This window comes from Dermacentor andersoni, chromosome 8 (assembly GCF_023375885.2).
Source record: "Dermacentor andersoni chromosome 8, qqDerAnde1_hic_scaffold, whole genome shotgun sequence".
NCBI classification, from domain to species: Eukaryota; Metazoa; Arthropoda; class Arachnida; order Ixodida; family Ixodidae; genus Dermacentor; species Dermacentor andersoni.
In genome coordinates, this window is record NC_092821.1 from 19,431,703 (window position 1) to 19,451,875 (window position 20,173).

The window sequence follows — 20,173 nt, forward strand, 5'->3', positions numbered from 1 at the left end:
AGTGATAAAAGGAATAAATTGGAGCATCTGCTTAAGAATGTTCGGTGCGTGCAGACCGCTTGGTATGTCTTGAAGAGTTTTTCGCGTAGCGTTCGACAGATGGTAAGCGCAATCATCATTAGCTAGACTTGGCACACGACATATCGCTGTGGCAAGTTCGGGGTGCGATCATTACACGGGAAAGGAAAAAAGTCGAATTTTGACGACAAAATTCAGGGGTGCCATCTATACGCGAGTGCAATCATTATGCAAGTAAATACAGTATTTCCCCAAGCCACCAGAAGTTGCACGTGATGTACATCAGGTGCGCATCCTCAAGCCTCCATGCCGGTAGGTAAAAAATGAATCACAACTTCAACAAGCTAATTTATTACCGTCCCTTATGTACACTACACTCGGCAATGCTGTCATGATGTCTTTGAAGTCTCGGCAGGTCCACCAGCTTCACAATTTTGCATTGATTCAGCAGATACTCTTGAACCTGCTTCGGCACCAGATTCACTCTTATCGTATGTTGAGTTCTCATCCTCGGCGACGCCTTCAAACTCTTCCTGCGGGTGATTAGCAGTCACCAATGACTTGCTAGGTGCCCTCAACATGAAAACTACCGGAATCTCTTTGAGTTTGGCATTGTGAACCTGCAATATCCTGAGCCAGGATAGGAGAGAGTCCCTAGTGGAAGTACCAGTTGCAGCCATGGCGAGGATGATACCATCCGTCTGTTCGTGAACTGTGGATGGCTTCACCAGATCTGAGGTTGGCTTCTCCCCAAGAACAGTGATGGGGATGTTGGACACATCTGAAAAGAAGCAAAAGGAGCACGAACCAAATTGCCTGAGCTCAGATGTCTCGAAAAAGAAAAAGACCAGCGTAAACCGTACACACAAAGACACAAACAAGACAGCAGAGGAATGCACAGTGTATCCATCAACATGTAATCCAAACAATCTGACTTCCTATGCACAGCTGAGCTTCCTTCGCGTACCCAAAGCCCCACACCCGGTTCGCATTTTGTACTTTGTTTTGCATTCTCTCGTATACCTTTTTGCATTCTTTTGTATGCCTGTGGTTTGCATCCCCTAGCTATAGATGAGCAAAAGCTAACAACTCCCTAATGTCTGACTATGAACATAAGTTTAAAAGTGAAAGGTAACACGTTCCAAGTCACTAGTGCTCAAACAAGCGACGCCTCTAGAATCAACGTTAGGCCTACGGTGACAACATGCAGTCAGACAATGGTGTCAGTGCTAAAAATCATCACTACAAACAGCCATAAACACAGCATGCACTGCAGCCTTAAAGTGGCCATATGACCAGGCCAGTGGAACATGCTGCTGGCATCGGTAGAGCTGGTGCAGAATACAGAAACGTGTTGCTTATCCTCTTGAGACCCGAAAACAGCTAAGAACGCAATCGTTTTTAACCCCACAAAGCCCAAGGTATTGGCCGGGAATAGTTGGTTCCCAGAAATTTTTAACCAATGCGGACTTGTAGGCTGTGTTTATTCAGTTGCCCTGGTGTAGCTCTGGAAGCACTACAATCTACCGCAGGCTTTGACTGACATGACAATCACATGTTGGACTTCAAATGTGTTGCACAATGCTCTGTCCTAATTTTTTTTCCTTCCACCATGCTGGTCAGAGTGCATGTAAAAATTAGCTGCAAAGCAGCGAAAGGACGTTTAATTTGTGACCAACACTCCTTTGTCACCAAATGCACACAAAGCTGAGATGTGGTGCAAGCCTGGTGGTGGTGCCTGGGTCACTCATCCGCAATGATCTCCACAGTGCTGCGTACGCATATGGGCCAAAGCCCATGTCAGCAGCAAAGCGCCTTAGCTACCGCCACAAAGCAGGGTCGCATAAACGCGATCGAGCCCACACGGCCACTAGCGCTGCGCAGCATGCGTCGACTGTGGAAAAAAAATCTACTCAGTTTCTTTGAAATAGGGTCGCCAACCAATAAATTCAGACACTGATAATTTGGATACACTTTATTATTCAGACAGCCATGCAACACCGCCACTAGCCCCATAGGCAGCCAAAATTTAGAAACCTTACAGCGTGTTCTGTTGTAAGGTTTATTGTAACGTTATATGTAAGATTAGCGTGCTGTCATGCTTATTCAGACTCTGACTGTACAACCGTGTGCTAATTGGGTCACTAAGTTGAGCAGAAATAGCAATATTTTCATTTCAGTATGTCACTGGCATGGTTGTAGGCCATGTCGCAGGTGCCTCCTTGAAACCAAAACTAGCGAAGCCTAGTTGATCTTGTAGTCGCCAATGAGAAGTGGGAGCATGCCTTTACCGTACTTTCGCCTATCTGTAGTGATAGCATGAACATGGTCTAGATGAGGGCTGTGATTTTGTAGGGATGCATTCCACTTGATTTTACGCCATTCTCATCATCCATTACTCATGGCCAGCTCATATCGTTGATAATGTGCACAGCGAATCACTCTGACCACTGATGAAGTGCCAGAAGTGTGAAAAAGAACAGCATAAGAGGCACTGCTACAAAACAGTAGCCCAGAAACGTTTAAGCCTAAGGCAAGCATATGTGCAAGCAGCAACTGTTGACAAACTTGGGCCGTTTTCTGGGACAATAGCTTTTGAAGATAATTTTGATTTCCCTATATTTTATGTGACTAGCACGAGACATACCAGCGGGCAGTGCTAGCGTTTCGGCACAGTGAATAAGATAGCGTGCTTGGTAATGTGTAAAGAAAACCGTCACACGTAGACACTGACGCATCTTGCGCTAGTTAGGCAAAATTGAAGATATCTCCGAAAATGACGATACGAGAATACGGTGTTACGTATCAACGCCACAAAAGGCCCCCACCCCACCATTACCCGACAGCCTGAACTAAGGATGAAGTGGGGGGGGGCAATCCAATGCAACCGAACAACGAAGGCGACTTGGGATTAGCAGTTGATTAGACATTTGCCACGAGTCACCACCACCCATCCATCAGCGTCTATCTAGAGGTCAACGCAGCATGGACACCGACTCTAGACGGGTCCACAAAAGCCACAGCCTGAACTAAAGATGAAGGGGGGGGGGGGGGGGGGCATCCAATGCTACCGAATAATGACGGCGACCTTGGATTCGCAGGAAGCTGTCCTGCCACTTCTTCCATACTATCAGGCTTTGGAGGTGGGGTTACTGCGGAGTGTTGCGAGCATGGCCATGGCATTGCAACGGATTCAACGATTGTGATTTGCTGCTGGACAGTCCTCAGATTCCCTAGTCGACTTGCCTAGGGAAGATGACGGTATTAAAAGCAGAGACTTTTCAAGCAGTGGGACAGAGGGTCCTGATATGAACTCAGATGTTTAACTTGCTCCTGCATGGAGTGGGCTTCATCAACTGGAGCCGAGTGACTAAACCAATAAACCCTTTTTCCTTCATTCCTACAACCTGATGTAGCCGTCGATGGATTTGGTGGATTCTGTGCCCAAATGCCACCCTAAGCCGCAAGAATGCCAAGCCTTTTGCAGTCACTTGTGGAAAAAAAGTCACTTATCTTCCAGGATTTTGGACTCGCGAATATTCACACTTGTTTGCAGTCCCCGTGGAGTCTGAATTATCGGTTGGCGACTGTACTTTAAAGCGGCCCTGAACCACATTTGATGGAAAAGGTGAAACACATTTGAAGTTAAAATAGGCTATTTCAGAAATAATTTTCCGCAACAAGGGCTTCTATGCGTTCAACATAAGAGGAGTTATTGGCAACCAAACACCCTCTTCGCTGTGCTCCCGTTCTTCGTTCAATGCCTTGCACTGCGAAGGCTACGGCAAAGCGGGTTGTGCCCACAACGCTCTGCCTTCTATATGTCACCGTGGTGCACAGTTCAAATTTGCTTCTGGATGTTAATGTAGACACCACAACTTCTGATTTTGGTACCTACAATGTGCCAAAGCTAAGCCAAATGCTGTTGCCTCAGCGAGCCACAGTGCGCTTAGCCAGCAGACTCGTGGCGGCACACTACGGCGACCATGGTAGCTATGCTATGTAAAAGACCACAGCTACATGCACCTGTAGTGCATATGCACAGCGTCTGCTTTGTGCCTGACAGGGCTTGAGTGCGCACTTGTGCTCATATACTCCAGTCTGGCCATGCTACATGGTGCGGACTCGCTTTGTCCCTCACCAGTTTGATTGGCACATAGGAGCCACACCCAACTTGCGCATTGTTCAAGCACCATCAATTAGGCTACCAAGGCATCTAACCAGGAGCGGCCAGGAGTGAGTGCGCACTGGCAAGCGTGCGTGCAGTCTAACCTAAAGTTTTGCATGGTTCGAGACTAGTTGAGCATTCAACACTAGTCAAAATTAGTGAGGCCTACCGGCTACGACAGCGATAAGCAGGGTGGCAACAGTTTAATTCCTATGTGGGCGGCCACGGCCGAGCGTATGTGAGCAGACTATAGTCAGCTTCTTAAGGAAGCACATGATTATTGCTGAAATTCAAAGGCACAGTTTCGCTTACTTCAGCCTGTTTATTGAACTTCGTCAATAAATATACACAGTAACAGTAGGAAGAAGCACACTGATCCAAACACCCTTCTTGATTGACATGAGCTACGGGCCAATAGCAGCCGTGTATGGGAATCCACTTTATTACGAAATAAATCGTCCAGAAGAGAATGAGGAGTAGGCTTCTGTTGAAAAGAGAGTGGTTGAGAAAAAGGTGACTTCGTGCTTCACTTGCGAGCTTCCGGCACCGCATACAACAGCAAAACTTGGCTGCGATTCTCCTCGCAGTGTATGCTATCCACAGACCATGTTTTTTTACCAGGCCCGAGGAGTAGTTCAGGACCCCTTTAAAGATTTTGAATGCCACAGGGGCCGTCGTTGCAGCACGGAAACTCAATGTCAACTGAAACGTAAGTAGGAGGACAGTCTCTGAGTTTAGCGTGTCATAGGCACCAAAAATGGTAGTAGCATCTACATAAACATCCAAAACCAAATTTAAACTCTGCGCCACCATAAAATTCAGTGGCTGGAGTGTTGCCAGCACCACCCTGCTCTGCCATAGCCTTCACAGTGCAAGCTGCTGAAGAAGTAGCGGAAGCACTTCAGAGGGGATGAAGGATGACCTTTGATTGCCAATAACACAATTGCTGCAGAATGCATTCGAGATGAGCAAAGCGAGAACAAGGTAAAAGCGGGAGCCAATGTTTCGACAAGTGGACTTGTCTTTTTCAAAGGAAGTCCACTTGTCGAAACATTGGCTCCCGCTTTTGTCTTGTTCTCGCTTTACTCATCGTCTTGAATTTCCATCTCCTGCCTTTCCTGCGTTTTCCAAGAACGCATTCAAATACCTTTTATTGCAAAATATTTCTAACAATGTGTCCTTTCACGTGAAACACTTTTTCAACTTGGATGAAAAGTATTGTTGGACCTCTTTAACACATGCATTATGAGTTTCGGAACATAGAAAGAGCCATGAAAATGCCTAAATAATCCAATGGCAAAATCAATTTTTTTTTTTTTTTTTTACAGTTGAATCATTACCAAGAATTTGTTTTCAGAGCTTCACTATACATTGCATTACATTGAACACCTACTTGAAATTTTGTGATGGTCATTACGTTGACATTTATTCTTCAATTACCTCATTTTTATGTTTCGTTATGTTGACAATCTGCCTTTTTCATGGCGCGACGACACATGTGCTGTGTCCTAGCGGATTAGTCGTGAATTGTTTTGGAAGGGTCACGTAAAGCCCCTCAATTTTTCAAATGTAGTGCCATTCTTAGATCTTTCCGTCACCCCGCTCACCCTGGCGCGTCCTCCTCCATGCTTCCTGTCGCCCCAGCCTCCTCCGCTTTCCCATTGGCCAATCTGTGTCACGTGGGAGGAGGCGCCGCGCTTTTGTATATTTTTTCTTTCCAGCGTGCACCGACCTCCATTGTTGGGCCTGCGCGACGAAAGTACGGCAGGCGGACTGACGGAGTGTGTTAGCGTAATAGAATGTGTAGGGCTGAGAACATAATTGCAATGCCATGCTGCTACGCCTTCGGTTGCCGCAACAGACACAGCGAGGGCAAAAAGCTTCTAGCTTTGCCGTCCGGCGGGCGCAACGCAAAAAGAAGTGTGGATTCGCAGGATCGGGCGGGCTGACTTCGAGGAAGTGGCAAAGAACGCACGGCTTAGTGAAGTAAGGGCCACGGCTACTCAAAACCTCTTATTTCGAGCCTAGTTCACGCCTTCCGCTTCGAAAAAGTGTTTGTTCATGCTCTGCGTGGTTTTCAGCGCGTTGTTTGACTTCTTTTTTTTTCGAATGTGCTGTCTTTGTTTCGTGTAGTTTCGTCTTGCGGTGAAATGCACGCATCTGCAGCTGGCCTGTGACATAAAAGCGACGTTATTCAGGGTGTGTTTCGAGCTCCACCAGAAGTTGGCACATTCTCGACGCTTTTGCAAGGCTCAATATGACTAACGATGCAGTCTTTTAGCTTCGAATGTACGCCCGCATGTATTGTTTTGGTTTGTGGTGATTAACGTTTTTAACGTTCCGAAGCGACTAAAGCTAGGATGCAGGTCATAGTGGATGGCTCGCCTGGGGATCTAGCTCATGTTTAACGTGCACGTTGATCGTAGAGTCGTACGTGGGCCGGTAAATTCCTTGTTGGCGTTTCATAATACTCGCGCGGGCTCGCTAGCGCTGCTTTAGAAGTTGGCGCCTCGGCGCGATTGTATTTCTTCAATAAATTTTATTTATTAGTTGTAACACCTTGTCATTATTTCGTATTATTGACGGCGCCTCCAGGGCACCAAAGCGGCAACGGGAACACCAAAGCTAGAACCAGGGCTGGATGGGGCTCGCCGAAGCCTGTGCATGCCAAGGGGGTATGAAATCGCGGACAGCCAATTTTGTATGCGAACACTCTCTGCGACGCCTGCATTATTGTAATGTCACATGCTCTTCAGAGGCCTCCGTTAACCATTACATGTGCCCTCCTGGAGCAGTACTTGTAAAAAAAAAAACAATATATCGTCACGATTACCAAAGCACCCCGCAATGAAAAAAAAAACGGCCCTGTTGCCAGGCATTGCTGAGCGCACACAGCCATTCCGGCTGTGAGCGGTCAGCAATCTCTCACGCGCCGGCTGAACAAAAGTATCCTGCAGGTACATAAATGAACCTACGAAACCACGTACACATACTTTCACGCTGTCAACACCTGAAACTTTAGTAATTACGCGCGTGTTTGAGTACACCGCGTGCTTGCGTCGTGTTTCAGCAACATGAACTCTCAACGTCTTGCGCTTTACGCCTTAAATACGCCTTGAATAATGGTCCTTTTCTCTATTTCTTCCGCAATTCCAACACGAAATTCTAAAGGCCAGTTACCGACTGACGAAGAAGGATCTCGATTGAAAAAACTGCTCCTCAGGGCTCGAACGAACTTTTCTGCACATTTCCTCCCGTAGCCGTCGCCTGCTGCGGCAGGCCCACCACCGGCGGCGCCACCGTCGAGGCCGCGCCGAGCGGAGGAGGAGGGAAGTGAATGGCGCTACTTTGGGAGATTGAGGGGCTTTAGGGTCACGCACTTCACCACACACTGGAAAGCCCCTTGGAAAAAAAATTGAAAATTAAGTGCTCGGACACACACCGCTGCAAGCACTTGTGCCATGTACTGCATTGAAACTCCACTGGTAGCTCGACATCATTGCGGTGCTGAAAACGTGCATAGCGTAAGACTGCAACTCCACTTTAAAACAGAAAGCAGCCAGGGCTTCGTCTGAGTGGTTCAGACTGCACAGTGAGCCAGGAAGTTGCTGGCTTTCATTGATGGCTAGCAAATTTAACGAAAAACCCATGCGTTGCACTTCGGCGGCACTTAAAAACATTACGCAGTCTTCTTGCAGCATTGGTCCTCACTTGCTGGTGGTGGCAGCGTGTGCCTGACTTCATGTACTCGTTTAAAAGGCCTCACTATGTCTGCCTATTTTCAGCTGACAAGCGCAGAGCATACATTGCGTGATAACCATCGTCTCTGCAAAGTATTACATCGCTACGCGCCCTGGAAAGACCAGAAATTTCAAACCGAACGCCATTATCCCTTCTGCTCGCAGCTGCCACACTCCAAGCTGGAGTATGACGTACACATGCTAGTGTGCCTACGTACACGTGTTTGCACTGTGACGTCGCTCGTGGTGACACGTGACTGAGAATTATCCAAGGCAACATCTGTTATTTGTGTAATATGTTGCTTAAATAGATGAATTAAAGCTTAGAGAAATAATAAAACACACAAACTGAATGTCTGCATGCTTTTGTTTTACTCGCACCACAGCAAGAAAGATATACTTCCGTTTCGTCTGCTTGTTCCCATGTCGTGCAATCGTGCGCGCTGACACCGTAACTGTCATTTTCTACCGTGTTCCAGCACGGGATTATGCTCTGTGATCCACTGGTGTCTGCCTCAGTATTTGTGTAGCATTGACTTATTCAGCTAGTCAGATGTCCTCGTGCACAGCGTGCAAAATCGTGCGCTGTGCAATACGAGACAATCACAACAGCTCGTGTGAGACACTGTCAGTGGAAGTGCACCACGCCACAAAAAAGCGAGGAGAAAAAGAAAATGAAGGCGGGGCCCGTGACGTACGCGTCACGCAATTTTCGAGGTCCGGTATGGGAGAATGCAAAGAAGGAATTTCGCTTGTGGAGGCTAAATGGGGCAAGTGGAGAGAGTTGTCTCACTTGGCAGTGGAGCTTGCCTCCTGAAGTCATGGGTTCACGGCAATGAAATATTTCTATATCGGCTATTAATGAGCCGATTCGAAAAATTCTATTAATGAGCCGATTCGAAAACTTTCTGTGGCAGAACGCTCCCTAGAGGATATGTAACTTCCAGCATATAACCAAAATTTGTTATGGGGCCTGGTGCCCTTTAAAGCACGGTAGCACTGGGTCGATACGAGACCGACAAGACGCTCATGGCAACGACTCACTGACTATTCAGTACTGTGCATGACTGAAAGCATTTTATCATACCAGGCCAACAACAATGCAATCGACGAGAGCAAGTTGTTGCACTGCGACGAGCTTTCTTGTCAACGGCATTGACAAAATAGGTGTTCCGACCATTGTTCAGCCAAACCCTGCACGATCGGCCATCGAACTGACAACACGATATAGCGACAGCGCCTTCGCTTGCATATATAATCAATCGCGCTCAAAGTGAATCAAAACATGCCTACGAAGTTGAAACCTTCTCAAGCCATGCACTTCAACTCTGAGCCAATGTTGATCCTGTTCAGCGAGGGTAAGTTGTTATGCTGACACATTTATCAATTCCAGAGATGTACTGTTTACCTCTGCATCAAACAGGAAGCAAGACACGGTGCACATTCGGTATACAGCAGCATAAACAACCGTTTCGCTCTGTTATACGAACAGTGTCAATGAAGGCATCCACGTTTTTGCAGAAGAGCAACACCGCCTATAAATAAGCACTTAATTTATGCAAGCACAGTTTTCTCTAATAATGTTTTATGGCACGGGCAAACTGTAAGTATGAGGAAGTTAAAGAAAAATGAGAATCAGAATTAAATTAGCAGCCCATAATATATGTATCTAGATTACAGTTGTGGTTGTTTAAGTGGTTCGGCTGCCCGTACTGACTCGTCTCTGGCTGGAACAACACGGCACATATACGTAAATATTTATGTTTTGCTATGTTTAGACATCATTTCATATTAGCAATACACCTTTTCCACAATATTTGATGCTAACAGTGATCTGTATCTGTAGTTGTTGATGTAAACAAGTGCACCGCTTTGATAAATCCGACATAGAAAGCTGTGCTCGTAGATTTCTTGAATATGCGAAATGCCAAATAATGTTTAAAATAAATACAAAATGTGAGCTCCAAATGCAGAAATCAGCGGCAACAAACTCCAAAGCAGCCGTGACGGCAAACGAAACTTGGCATGCCTTTATTGGCTGCACTGTTTGCATAATACAGCAAAACCTTGTTAAACCATACCTGCTTAAACAGTAGTTTCATTTTAAAAGTAGTAGTCAAATCCCCGACTCAGCGGCCATTGAACATAATGTGTTTTGCATCTGCATAAACCGTACGAGCTTATTGCGTACGTATCGGTTAACAAGTAGTGTTCCAACTTTTCGTCGTGCAAACACGGCGGTGCATTGTCTCCATCGGGCGGCCCGGCAGAACAACGAGCCTCAGAGATCGGAACAACGGCCTCCAAGCGCCCTGTGCGTTTGCGCGTGAAGCCACATCAACATCAACATCATTTCGGCGGCATGCTGGAGCATTGTGGCATCGTGCATGCGAGGACTCGTGTCACGCCGAAGCTCGGATAAAAAAAGATGCCGCATGCTCAGCATAGAAGAAAAATTATGGCGTCTTTTACTCGTCGATCTGGAGTGGCCGCCGAAATCTTCGAGCAAATGCTCGGGTTTCACAAATCCGAATCGGCCAGCGGAGCGCAAAACGCTCCACGGGGGATCACACAGGATGCCTGTGTACACATGACAGAAACCTGTTCCGGAAACCATGCCTGACTTCCGCTCCGTACATTTCCACGGCAACCAAAGTCGCTGTCCCCTGTGCTTAATTCGACCGTGGCAGTCGCGAAGTCCATCATTTCCATGTCACAGCCGCAAGGATTGTACGTGGACAACGTGCATAGATTGCTTCGTACAGCACCTGCGTCACCTTGTAATCGTTGTCGTCCGAGCTCTCATCGCTAAACGTGAGCTCTGCAGCAGCACCGAACGCAGCCATTTTGCGAAGCCTACTGATTTAGCTTGAAGACGGAAGTGGCGCGGGATATTTCCGCCCGAATCCGCGCCTCAGTGGCGGAGCAAGTGAGAGCGATCCTGCATGGAGCGAGTTGATCCAAAACGACCAGTGGAAAGCACGAACCCGCTCCAGATTGACCAGTGAAATTCGGATTCGTTGCCACGGAGCGAGAAATCCTGCTCCGCAAAGACCAGTGAAAAACGCCATTAGACATTGTTCGTGCTATCGAACGTGACACGAAGTTGGCGCTAGCATGCCACAGGGATCTGCTGTTCACTACGGTGGGTGGCATTTGGAATGCGAAGAAGTTGCTCGGCAGCACTGTTGCGACTCCAAAGGAATGTCGGCTACGAGGTTTGACTTTTCGCCATCGTTGCCTCTGTTGTTGCCGAAGTGTCGGCTAGCGACAGTGATGAGGATGACATGGAAAGCAACAGCACGGGCTATACAGGCCCGACAGTGGCAGAAGCTGCGCGACATCAGCCTCATAAATGCAATCATCGCGACAAGAACAGCACCCCGCAATGAAAAAGGTGCCCGGCGACTTCTGCAGCGCTACCGCGCGCGTCATTGGAGAATACGTAATGCCAACAAGGAATCTGCCATGTGAGTGTTTGGCGAGAAGAGAGGGCTGGCTGAAAAGCTGGCTCACAGCTTCAGTAAGTTTGAGGCCGCTGTCGTCACTGCTAGGCCGCCGCAGCAGCAAACGAAAATAACACTTTTGTCGCACGAAGTGAATAAATACTGCATGTTTTCTTTTCCCTTTCATCGCACTCTCTCTGAGTTCCGTTTTTGACAGGTAAGTGGTGGATCTCATGCTATTTCGGTGAAACAGTACTACCGTTTAGTACATACATTTTCCGAGCTCTGGCCAACTATGGTTTAGTGAGGTTTCACTGTAGTGCACTCAGGCCTGATCACCCAGTGGTCGGCGAGTGCTACATGGCTTCCAAGAACAACATACTGCCCTGGAGAAGCCATTAACAATGATTCGCAATCCACAAAACACACAACCAACACGCACTCAACGTGGGTACAGGTACACAAATCAAACGGCGAAAGCCCGGCGCCCTTTCAAAACGTCTCACGCAGCTTGTGGCAGAAGGCAGCACAGGAAAATGAAAAAGACAAACTATCCGGCCTTTGTTTACAAAGACAACTACAACCAATAGGCCATTAACATTTTAAAGTTTTCGAAGGGTGCTGGTTTGGTTTAACTCTTTCCGTACCTCGCCCACTGGGCATCGTTAGCCAGCTAACGACAGTCTGTAATGTCGCCTTTTCCACCACTCACGGACACACTACGCCATAGGACATGAAGGAGAACTACCGTATTTACTCGAATCTAGGCTGGCCCGGATTCTAAGCTGACCCTTGAATGCCCGAAACTAGAAAAATAAAAAAACTTGCCTCACATGTAGGCCAAGCAAGAAAGTGAGGACAGGGTTCCCAAAATGAAAAGAGCATTTATTTAATGTGAACATGCCGAGCTCACTCTACATCATCATCGCTGCTAGACTCGTACGCTTGCGGATTTGCGCAAGCTCGTGTCCGCATGCCCACAGTTGCCATACAGTCAGGCGAGGCTTGCACGCGTCGAAACGCTGCGCGATCTCGGTGAACAGCTCCTCTCTGTTATCACGCGCTTATCTTCCTTATCGCTGTCATCTCTTCGTTGCGGCACACACAAAAAGCGCCTCCCGTTGCCCCCTCCACAGTCGGATGTTTTTTTCATCAATGCTGAAGTCCCGCCTGGCTTGTACATTTGACGTTGCCTTTGCGGCTAGCACGACTTTTCGATTGAAAGCAGCACTATAGTGGTTACATTAACGCCACACTTCACATCGATATGACAAATGTCAAAAGGACGATGTCGCTCGTGTGCTTCAGTTGGCTACTGGCGCGGCTAGTAGTGGCTGCAATACTGACTTTTCCAGATGGCGTTAGCTATGCACCATACTTATCAATTTTAATTACAAACTGGTGCGTTTTTTAATATCCTCAAATCTAAGCTGACCCTAGAGTTTGGTATATGATTAATTGAAAAAAACTATCGGCCTAATTTCAAATAAATACGGTATACTCTTGTTTTCTAAGCAATTGCCTTTTTCCCTGCCAGGCACCAATTTTTTAACGCACTCCGAAGTTTCGCTATGGTAGCTATAGCAGGATACAACTTAAAGAAACAGCAGTTGGCAACCAAACCACATGGACAACGCGGGGTTGTTACTCCGCCAGGCAATCACAGAAGCAAACAAAATCGTCATCATGCAACCATTCCAAATGGCGTCGTGCTTGATACCTCCAGAGCGTCTGCTGTTCTTGAAGAGCCTTTTCATCGGCGGAAGCAATGTAGTGCAACAGACATGGACAAAGTGTATGGAGTCTGAGCATTTCACTCTTCGAAAGCTTGCGGTACAGTTCATTTCACTGCTGACCCCATTTTACTCATGGAACTTCACTGCCAACTGAAGTGAAACTTGACAATAGTTGCAGCAAAGCAAGTGTTTTATTTCAGTTGAATAAAGTGTTATGCTTTCATTGTTCCACTATAATAGACAAATGAAAACATACAAAATTACGTGTTTATAATTTTACTTTTGTGGCTACCGCCTTAGTTAAGCAACAGGGAAAGTTTGAAGTATGAACTGTTTGCAGCCTCGTGGAGGAACAGTGGCTGGCGGTTATGAAGGCGTGGGTGGGGCTTCACTGCAGACTGGCACCGTATCACTATAATAGATGAATGAAAACGTACAAAATTATGTGCTTATAATTTTATTTTTGTGGTTACCACCTGGTTGTATCTGACTATTAGCGGTGAGAATTTGGAGTGGCACCCTCTTGTGAGCGACATCACGACAAGGATGCCACTCGGCTGCCATGCGCGTTTGTACCATTCGTGTATGCTTGGGGTATGGGTGGCTCGAGCTGTACTTATTGAAGGATATGTCAGCTTCTTTCTGTTGCCATACTTGAATCACAGTTCCTTTTTCAAAAGCGCATGAGTAGAGAAAATTTGAGGATTGGATATCGCAAGCTATGTAGTGTTAAAGGGGCCTACAGGTTTTGCAATGCATATATACGTCGTGTCTGTCCATAAATTTTGCGTAAAAATAATGCCTACAGATATAACATGCAAAGTTGTGTCTCATGCTTCGCTAAACACTTAACATTCCTTTAGTACTTAGCTATGATAGACATTGCATTTCACACGGAAGAAATATCTTGGTATTTGGTGTAAACATGTTATCCATGTTATAAATACACTGCCCAACGAAGCTGCCATCATGATTCCTATTACTCTGGCGAGTTGTTCTACTCAAATATGGCCACTTTATTATTGCGTAAAAGAAAGAGTTAGGCATGCATTTCATATGAAAAAGTTAGCTGGTACTTTTACTGCTCTAAGAAACAGGCCCCCATAAAACGAATTGCTCACAGCTACTAACACGATGGCGTGTCATATGTAGAGTATTTACATATATAGTTAATTCACAAATACCACAATGGCAATCACCTGAACGAAAAGTATCGTAGTTAAGATCGGGAGCCAACCAATTGCAAGTGATGAAATGCTTCATGGTGGCCCTCAGTAGCCTTTATCAACAATATGGCACATTGCTCACTCAACGGTAGCAACCGACTATCATTATGGCGAAGCACGCATTGTTCGCGAAGCCCATCAGTAACTACAACTTCGAACTGAAACCATGAAGCAGTTTTTTTACAGCGCCAAATGCAATGCCTTAAGTATGCTCGAGGTACTACATGCAGTGCAGATTAGGCTGCGTAGAAAAGGAAAATTCAAGCGCCTTCTTCCTCACCCTGGTTCGATCTAGCGTTGTTTACTTATAGAAACAAAGTACTACTCGTTTCGTCAGTACATAAAAGAGAACCTCGCAAACCTTCATAAGGAAGACACCAGAAGCCTTGCATACTTCACTTGATTTTTGACTCTCCACCGGGGAGGTATGATACACCTTCAATATGTCCCATACTAATAATGAATGACGTTTCGGCTTCTTTCTGGCTGTAGCCATACAGCCCAAAAGGCATACTTCACTAAAAAATTTGGGCCGAGCAGCCTGTGTCAGCTCACCAAACAGATTTGTCATGTATATTCCTCAAGCAACAAACCCCAGTAAATCGCTCAAGTGAGTTGAACGTGTAGCACGAAAAAGGGAATATATATTGGTACATTCCTTTTCGTATTCTGTAAAGAGCTGTAAACTTCAATTAGCTGTACTTCAAATTACTGCCACTTAATATAAACACGTGAAGAACAGCCTAATTTCGAGAGGCAGTTAAAGAAGCAAGTGGTGCTGGTCAAGTCTAAACTGCAGCAGTAGTTAAGTTCTCGTGTTACTGCTGAGCGTTTCTGTGAAGAAATGCAAAAATTCGATATTATACCATGAACCATATTACCATATTATACCATACCCTTGTGGGCACAACAGCAGCAAAGAAGGCAACATGCTCAGTAACCCGCTTTGCCTTATGATACAGGTTATGTCACTTCTTCTCGGAGCTAGGCCTGCAGAGTGCAAGACCTTTCCGGAGCTAGCCCGAGGCGATGACATCGTTTGGACCAGCTGGCCTCTCCCTGGCCTGCTATCATTGGCACCCTACAACCACTGCTTGATCGAGGAAACGATGTCCCCTTTCATCATAATGTCAGCATTGGATTATCATCGAGTGACGTTGATTCCCGTGACCACTTCACAGCCTTTAAATGTACCTTTCGCACCGATTCATGGCAGTGGGCAGGCAGCAGCAAAGAAGGCAACATGCTCAGTAACCCGCTTTGCCTTACGATACAGGTTAGTAGGTACCTTCCTGCTCCATGTTATTGTGATGATAACCATTTCTTGCTGCTGCTGCCTTGCCCACTATGTCTTAAAGTTCTTATTGCTTGTGTCACACCCATCCCTGCCGATCTGTTGGCTTGTGGTGATGTTGAAGCTAATCCTTATCCTCTTACGGAGAACGAAATGCTATCCGAGTGACTTGTGGGCCAAAAGACAATGAAAGCAGCTATTCAGGACGGGCAGGGCAATCAGAGAAACATTGCAGAGAAATTCAGCACACTAACTGAACATGTTGATGCCACTGAGCCTCACATGAATAAATTTAGCCTGTTGCCTAAGCTAGTAAAACAAATGGAGGAGGTGCTGACTCAAATGCAATCCCAAATATCATCCTTTGAGGACAAAGTATATGATTTTGAAAATTGTACCCACAGAAATAACCATCATTTATGGCTCGTAAAAGCCAAACAAGGAAACCCCGCAGATGCTCCAAGAAAGTCACAAAGAAATTCTAGAAAATAAGTCAGGTATAACAAAGATCGCTGTTGAAAGATGTCACAGGCTTGGCCAGGTAATTGAAAACAAAGACAGCCCCGTGATCCTTAAGTTCATTGATTATCGCGGGAAGATGTCTATCTTAAAGGTTTCCTACAAGTTAAAGGGCTCTGCATTGTCCATATCTGAAGATTTTTCATTCAAGGTTCGTGAAACACACTAGAAGCTTTGGAAAAGTTCTGAAGAAGAAAGGGAGAATGGTGCTAAAGTAAAACTTCTTTACAATCAACTGAGAGTGGATGGCAACTTGTTTGGTTGGGATGAAATGAAAAATGCCTGTGTTAAACTAAAGAAGAATGAAAAATGACGAAACAAGTGCAGCCCTCAATCACTAAAAATTTTTAATTTAAACTGTGGGACTGTGATTAGTAAAACTCCTGAATTGGAAGGGATCTTGTTGGCTTACGATCCTCATATTACTGTCCTAACAGAAACTTGGTTGCATGATGACTGTGAATTTGTTCCACTGGGCTACTGCGTGTACAGGAATGATCGTGGTAGTAGAGGTGGTGAAGTGACTATTCTCTTTCGACGATCGCTACAAATAATAAAAATGCCAGACATACTTAATGTTCAAGGTATATTCTGCAAAGCTTATTATGGAAAGACGAGGTATGTCATCAGGGCTATTTATCGGCCATCTACAACTTCCACTGATGTTCTTGACGAATTAAATAACTATCTTGCTGCACATGTAGAACCTGGAAACCAGATTGTTTTGGCCGGAAATTTTAATTTGCCACATATTATTGGCCCTCTTTTTCTTTGAAACAGCCTGATGACAAAAGCGGTGAAAAAATTATCGATATCGCATTGTCTTTTGACTTGTTGCAAATTGTCAATGAATTTACCAGAATTCAGGGAACCTCTTGTTCAACGCTAAATCTTTTTTTTATAAGTGGGGCAGTTGCTGCTCAAGCTAGCTGTGATGTTCTCCCAGGAATATCTGATCATCGGGCTGTGATATTAGCTCTTTCCGATGTTGTTTTAAATAAAAGTTCCAAGAGGGTCTCTTTCCCTAACTTTTCACATGCAGATGATACTTCAATATTGGACTTGCTTTCATTTGCATACGATTCGTGTTCAAGTAGTACTGCGGATATTCATGGTTTATGGAATAGTTTTAAGGACCTCATAAATGAGTGTATTGAAAGATTTGTTCCACGTATTGCAAAGAAATCGAAAGGAAAGAACCCCTGGACTCCTCGGGAGACATTGCAGTTACAAAGACAACTAAATGGTTAAAAAATAAAGCACATAATTTTAATGACATGGGTGCTCTCCAGCAGCGAATAACGGAACTTTTTTCTCAAGTCAAGACAAATGTATCAGCTGACAAGGAACGCTATTTCAGGGAACAGCTTCCCAACTTCATACTGTCGCCTCCTGAGAGGTCCTGGAGTCGGATAGCCCTAAATACTGTGACCAGTGATGTTTTTGAAATTAGTGGCGTTAGTATGTGTCGTGTCCACCTATATCTGATATTACGATTAGTGAGCAGGGTGTTCTTAAATTACTTTTATAACTTGATGTAAAAAAATCTCCTGGGCTGGATGAAATACTGAATGAGTTTTTAAAACGTTATGCAGAGTGGGTTTCAAAGTATTTAACTATTCTATTCTCTAAATCTTTGAATGAGAGCTGAGTTCCAGATGACTGGGTAACTGCCAAAGCCAAGCCCCTTCATAAGAGTGGAAGCACACATTATGTTACTAATTATCCCCCAATCTCTTTAATTCCCACTTCATGTAAAATTCTTGAACATATAATACATAAGCATATTTTGAAATTTTTAGATAAGTCTAATATTTTGTCAAGTTTTGAACATGGATTCAGGAAAGGGTTTTCTACTTGCACTCAATTAGTAACTACCGTACATAATTTCGCTCAAGCTATAAATTCCAGAAAACAGATTGATGCAATGTTTATGGATTTCGCTAAAGCTTTTCATAAAGTCTTTTGCAATAAACTACTCTTTAAACTAGATATAATGCTTCAAAACACTCAGCTTGTAAATTGGATTTCTGCTTATCTCTCAAATAAAAAACAGTATGTTTCCTTTAATGATCAGTGTTCTCACACAGCATCAGTCGACTCTGGTGTCTCTCAGGGCTCTGGGCTAGGGCCCCTTTTGTTTCTTTTATCTATAAATGATATAATACAAGACATACCCATAAAAGTTAAGTTATATGCAGATGACTGCATCCTTTACTCTGAAATTGAAAGCAAGCAAGATCAAATCCATTTGAACGAAGCACTTCAAAGAGTTGTTCGTTGGTGTGATAAATGGCAAATGTCTATTAATTTTGAAAAGACCATTTTCATGAAAATTACTCATAAACATAGTCCTCTTCATTACACATATTCAGCTTGCAACGTCTTTCTGTCAAAAGTGGAGCACTACAAGTATCTTGGTCTTTGAATTTCACATGACCTTAGCTGGACGAAACACATAAATGCTGTAATTAGCTCACCTAACTATAAACTCTTTTATCTAAGACGAGCTCTCAAACGTTCTACTCCAGCTGTTCGCCTTACTGCGTTTAAGGCAATTGTTGAGCCAGCTTCAGATTACGCATCTATAATTTGGTACCCGTACACTCAGAAACATGTTGACCAAATTGAAAAAATGCAAAACAGAGCAGTGAGGTTTATTTATAACAGCTTTGGGCAAACTTCGATCACATCAGTATTAGCAAAAACCAACCTCTCAATGCTAATGCAAAGAAATTGTGTTTTGAGATTGAAATTTTTGTTTCAGTTAGTTAAAGGTTATCATAAGGTAGACATATCGCAGGTACTTTTTTTTTCTACAGGGTATGCCACAAGGCAGAGACACGTCTTGGCCATAACTCCTTTTTCCACTCGAAATAACACTTTTGGGTATTTGTTTTTTTTCTAGGACAATAACTGAATGCAATAAACTTACTAATGAAGTCGTTTCACAACCATCCTTAAACCTTTTTGCTGTACACCCACAGCAGTGACTTGTCTGGCAGGTCACGCTAAGCTTTTTATATGCTCTTGTGCTTGGTTCTGATACATCAATGTGTTTTCATTGGCAAATTATGTACTTCCTTCCCGTTATTTCTTTTATTGTTAGCCGTTTGCCAATTCGCAAACCCCAACAAATGTAACTCTACCCTGCTAACACCCCAACTCAGGGTTGCAGTATTTATAAATAAATAAATAAATAAATAAATAAATAAATAAATAAACTACTGGTGGTGAGCAAACCTGTTTTAGTGGATTAAAATCAAGGTAACTGTTGTAGAAGTCATATATATATACTAGTCAGCATTTCTGACATACTTCTTGCACTGCAGCAGATATGGTATCATAACTGGATTATTATGTGCTACGTTATTGTGACTGCCGATCCCCGCATGAAAAACCCGCACTTGGCTGGTCTGCACTCCTTCGGCTGGTGCTGTAGCATTGCTTTTGATAACTGTATTGTCGTCTAAGAAATAAGCTCTTTGAATAAATTTTCGCAAGATAAGACGCTGTAATATTATATTTGAGATGACTGCCATAAGTATACAATAGAGGGAACGAGAGCGAACAAACGAAAACACTGCATGTGCAGAAGGTGCCTGGACACCGCTCGAACTGCAGCAGACGACAGGCACGAGTCTGTGCCCTAACGTCATGCAAGTGGCGCTCGCAGCGCCCCTGTAGTTCATTCTCGCGGCTAATAGAAGACTTCTAGGCCACCATAGTTTCATGATCGTCACAGCAGAAAGCAAGAATGGCTGCCTCCAGGAGCAGCGCTCACTTCAAAAGATAGCAGATCTCGCGATTCCACAGCGTCTGCGATTGATTTTATCGATGGAGTGAGCAGCAGCAACTCTTAAGATGCTGCCTTTTCATCAGACTGACTCTGAGAGCAACGACAAAGCAAGCCAGCACAAAACATTGGCAGCCGCAGCCCGGCACGCCAAACTGTAGTGTTCGCACTTAAATTTCTGTAGTCGAATATTCAATGAAAAATTTTGATTTTTTTTCGGAGATAGTGCC

At 44.7% G+C, this 20,173-nt stretch overlaps 1 protein-coding gene across 1 annotated transcript in view; it reads right to left on the minus strand.

Annotated features, from left to right (window-relative positions):
* Positions 1-353: 353 nt before the first annotated feature.
* The window catches only part of ECSIT (evolutionarily conserved signaling intermediate in Toll pathway, mitochondrial), a 44,456-nt gene continuing 24,636 nt past the window's right edge, over positions 354-20,173 (minus strand). The window contains exon 4 of the mRNA XM_050174494.3: positions 354-799. Within this exon, the coding sequence (XP_050030451.1) occupies positions 408-799 (392 nt within the window). The 3' untranslated portion in view covers positions 354-407. The remainder of the gene's footprint in view (positions 800-20,173) is intronic.